General features: G+C 35.5%; 1 protein-coding gene across 1 annotated transcript in view; it reads left to right on the top strand.

The window, feature by feature from the left end:
- LOC128249055 (uncharacterized) overlaps positions 1-5,121 on the top strand; it is a 72,750-nt gene that overhangs the window by 64,308 nt on the left and 3,321 nt on the right. Inside the window, exon 4 of the mRNA XM_052971558.1 lies at positions 3,386-3,505. Coding sequence (XP_052827518.1) covers positions 3,386-3,505 — 120 coding nt within the window. The remainder of the gene's footprint in view (positions 1-3,385; positions 3,506-5,121) is intronic.

Raw genomic sequence — 5,121 nt, 5'->3', positions numbered from 1 at the left:
AGAAACTCTGCCAAATCAGACTGGAGCCTGGTGTTGCCATCCGGTTTCACCAGTCCTCAGTCAAATCGTCCAACCCATGCTAGCATGGAAAGCGGACGTTAAACGATGATGATGATGATGATGATGATGAATATGATAATATAAGTTATTTACTTGGTTTTTTTTAGTTATGAAACAAATTTGCCATGATATTTGGATTTTTTATCGTTAAATAAAGACTCATCTAAATATTTCTCTGTCATTTACGACTACACACACACACACACATGCAAGCAGACATTCACTTGATAACAATTACAGAGCAATACATACATATGCCTACAAAATATATAGACATTAATTAATAAAAGAAATAGATATTGTGATCTAGTGAATAATGTTAGTGTGTTCTGTTTGATCTAGTAATAGTAGTAGGGTCCACTTATAGAACAGGTTCATGTCAAATTGTTTACATTTTCCAAAAACTAGAATTCACCATGAGAATTATATAGGTTTTTAAGGGTGAGACCTTTTTCAACTGTGCAGAGATTTTAACTTCATTAGCATTCATTTAAGGTTACAATCTTTAATAATTGGCATTTATAAAAGAAGAGTTATCTTTTAATTGCCAGATATAATTGGATAACTTTCTCACATTTCTTTTTTTTAATGTGTTTCAAAGAAGTATGATAGTTATTTTTCGAATTATATGTCCCTTCTGTCATGCTTATATAGCGTTTATGTGCTTTGTTGAAATTTGGTTTAGTTTACTTTGGTGGATCAGCTTCAGTTTCATTTGTAATGAAGCCTGTGTTGCATGACATATTGTGTAAACTTATGCTGGTATCTCTGCATATACAATCAGAGCCATATTTTTGGAAGCATATGCAATATAGTGAAGTTCATAATGGTTGTGCAACTGTACGTTTATTTAAATCATATCCATTATATATTTTTCTAAATTTATAGTTGGTGAGAAGTGGTTATCAGTTAATACTGAAAAGGTTTTAATGAATATTTGACTTAATGTTTAATAAAAATAGGAAGTGTAAAGCAGAGTATGTTTTGTCACTTTTTACTATTTTTGAGTTGGCAAGGCTGGTAGCAAATGCAATTTTATCTTTGAATTTGTTCGCTTCCAAGATATTATTTGAGTAAAGAAACTTTCAGCAAAGATTTCCTTCTTTAAGAGTAAAATGAAAATTCTTGTACCGTTTTGAGATTTAAAAATTTTAAGGGTATGTGGCAGGAGCCTATCTTAACATAAGTTTTTCATTAGGTTTACTAAAAGTTTTATAAAAGTTTATTGTTAAATTCAGCATATAAAATGTACCCTAAATGTGTAGATAAGGTTATCCCTTAATATAGCTAATGTGTGTTAGTTGGCTTATTTGGATATAGCTGACAAAGTGTCTTTATAAGAATCAATGTCTTTTGAAGTAAGCCTCTTGCTTTGTATATCCAGGATATATAATCCTAGAAGCTTTCATATCTCTATGCTATCATAATCCCCCATGCTTACTTCAACAGTACTAGAGTGGTCAGATTTTACCCAGTCAGAATCTTTGTCAAAATTGAGTGATATCTAACATGATTGATAATCTCAGTTCCTTTATCTTTTATTGTTTTATAAGTCTTTCTTTGTGAACTCTAAGCACTTCAGATTTAGAGATGAAAGGCTAAATTTGGCAATGTCAAATTGGATAATTTGAGAGTTATGCTTATAACTAATACTGATAAACCAACCATGTTGCATCACTAGAGGTTGATAGCCTTCCTAATATTATTGTTGAAATTATTTAAAATTTTCATCAAGTTTTTATCTAGGTTTAGGGTTTAAGGTAAACATTTTCCTTATGCTTCCTACTTTATGATGGTCTTCAGTCTGTTATCTAGTTTATGCTGTTTTCTATATATTCATCTCATTGTTAATGTTGTATGCTGCTTTTCCTACAGTTTTGGGTTGTTATTAAGTAACTGTGCAGAGTATTGTCACCTCCAGAAAAGTTTTAAGGTTGTGTTAACCCTTTCGTTACCAGCCCGGCTGAAACCGGCTCTGAGTCTGAGTACAAATGTCTTGTTTTCATAAGTTTTGAATTAAAATCTTCCACCAAACCTTAGTCACAATTTATGTTCCTAACACTAGCTTAATGATAATTAAGTTATTTTACTAAATTCTTTTGTATATTTAAAGTAATTGAAAGAGACACAGAGCATCTCAAAATAAATACAGTAACGAAAGGGTTAAAAAATATTGCAAAGCAGCCATCAAGCCCATTTGATAATTTCTTTATCAGTGTCCATGTTTCACTGCCATATAACAGCACTTATTTGACAGTTGCGATGTACAGCTTGATTTTGATTCGCCTTGGCAGTTTGGAGTTCCAGACCTTTTGCTTGTGACAGGCTGTCCATACTTGTACCTTCCTGATCTTAATGTCTGCTTCCAAACTGTTCACTCATCCATCTAAGTACTTGAAGTTTTCAACAACATCAAATTTGTAACCGCTCAGAGTAAAAAGTTCAGCATCACTTGATCGGTTGAAAGACGTGTGTTCGGTTTTCTTGACATTTGTATTTAGTCCAATTTTGATAGCTGATGCTTCTACTCTCCTGAGCAGCTGCTGTGCTTGATCTATCTTATCAGATATGATTGCTGTATCATCTGCAAAGTCCACCATTGTTAAAAAAGAACATCTTTTTTTCTACACTATTCTCTTTCTGCCTATGATTCTCTCTCAAAGACTTTGGAAAGGTGGAATATGATACATACGATAGGTGCAGTTGGCTGTCTGTGGCCTTATGAATTGTAATTATTTTATTGTCTCTTGCAGTATTTCTCATATATACATACATCACACATGCAGACACACATACATAGAAAGAGAGAAAGAGAGAGAGTGCGACAGAAAAACCTCCCACATTTTACATGCTCGTTAATGTGGCACTAGTAAGGTTAGTTAGATGGTAATGGAGTCTTCATGTAGATAATATTTTACCGTTTTATTAGTTACCATTGCAGTTTGACTATTATAAATTGTGTGTTTGTTGTTAAAACATTTGTCAACCAGTGAAATGTGTCCCACCCTGCACATACAAATATATATATATTCAGGTGTATGTATGTATGTATGTATGTATGTATGAATGTATGTATGTATGTATGTATGTATGTATGTATGTATGTATGAATGTATGTATGAATGTATGTATGTATGTATGTATGTATGTATGTATGAATGTATGTATGTATGTGTGTATGTATGTATCTATGTGTGTGTGCCTTTATGTATGCATATATTTATATATACATTTATAAATATATATGTGTGTGTGTATGTATGTAAGCATGCATGCATGCATACAAGTAAACCTTAATAAATGACCAATACATGTTTAAATCCAGACCCTCGCTTCATATAATGGTCCGAGCTCTCTAAGCAAGAAAGACTGGAATTCACTTCCCAAAGTGCAGTTTGCTGGCACCGAGTATGGTTCATATTGCTCTCTGAATAGCTTTTTGCAAGTAAGTTCCAGTTTACTGTTTGTTGTTGTTGATGTTGTTGTTGTTGCTGTTGTTTTTGTTGTTGTTGTTGTTGTTGTTGTTGTTGTTACTGTTGTTGTTGTTGTTGTTGTTCAGCTTTGGGACAGCCGTGAGTGAGTTGAACTTTCATCCAGTCATGTTTGGTTTGTTCCTCTCTTTGATGTTGTGTATTAGGACTATATTATCCAACGTGTTTCTCATGCCTTTTTTTTTTGTCCACAGATAATAATGTATATATAACTCAAGAAAGATATAAGCTGCTATTTCTAATAGACTAAGCTACCAATGACTTGTTTTTATTCTTTTCATTGTGTGTGTATGTATGTATGTATGTATGTATGTATGTATGTGTGTGTGTATGTATGTACATGTGTGTGCTTGAGTACACACACATCGTGGCACTCCATCAGTTATGACAACAAGGGTTCCAGTTGATCTGAACGATGGAACAGCCTGCTCATGAAATTAACGTGCAAGTGGCTGAGCACTCCACAGACACGTGTACCCTTAATGTAGTTCTTGGGGATATTCAGCATGACACAGAGTGTGACAAGGCTGGCCCTTTGAAGTACAGGTACCACAGAAACAGGAAGTAAGAGTGAGAGAAAGTTGTGGTGAAAGAGTACAGCATGGTTCGCCACCGACCCCTGCTGGAGCCTCGTGGAACTTTAGGTGTTTTTGCTCAATAAACACTCACAACGCCTGGTCTGGGAATCGAAACCGTGATCCTATGACCGCGAGTTCGCTGCCCTAACCACTGGGCCATTGCACATCCACCTCACACACACATACACACATTCACACACATACACAAACATATATGCACACTATGACTATGCTGACAGCAAAAATGAGAGTTATAGGAAGCCAGGAACCCTAAAATTGAACAGCTATGCATGTTTTTATATCTACATCAGTGCTTTGTTCAAAATATAGAAATGTATTTGTTGCCAAATCATTCAACTGTAATTAACTGTGTAACCAATAAATCTATAATCAGCAGTGAGGGTTCGTGGCGTAGTGGTTATGACGTTGTGCTCATGATCACAAGACCCTGGTTTCGATTCCCAGACTGCGCGGGGCATTGTGTTCTTGAGTAAAACACATCATCTAACGTTGCTCTGCAATCACTTTGACATCTGACAAGTAGGAAACTGAGCATCTGTTCAGGCAATGTGGATTTGATGGAGGGAATGTGCTGATGTATAACACAAGCATTCAATCACTGTAATCAAATCATTCAGTACAGGTTGTTCAGCAAGAAATGGAGGAGCCCTCATCTATTTCTAAGACAGGAGAATTCACAATGAATCAATAGGTCATTAGTTAACTTTTGTTCTTTGGATGGTTCCTGTGGCATGGGGCAGTTTTTCTATTACAAGAGGTAGCTAGCCCCACTCTGAACCCTTTTACGTTTCTGAAAAATCATAGCGGGTGTGGCGGGAGTGGTAAGTAGCTTGCTTACCAATTACATGGTTCTGGGTTCAGTCCCACTGCGTGGCACCTTGGGCAAGTGTCTTCTACTTATAGCCTCGGGCCGACCGAAGCCTTGTGAGTGGATTTGGTAGACGGAAACTGAAAGAAGCCCGTCGTATATA

The sequence above is a fragment of the Octopus bimaculoides genome, chromosome 11 (genome assembly GCF_001194135.2).
Source record: "Octopus bimaculoides isolate UCB-OBI-ISO-001 chromosome 11, ASM119413v2, whole genome shotgun sequence".
In the NCBI taxonomy this organism is placed as follows: domain Eukaryota; kingdom Metazoa; phylum Mollusca; class Cephalopoda; order Octopoda; family Octopodidae; genus Octopus; species Octopus bimaculoides.
Note: the sequence above shows the minus strand (reverse complement) of the source record. Positions and strands in the feature narration are given on the sequence as shown.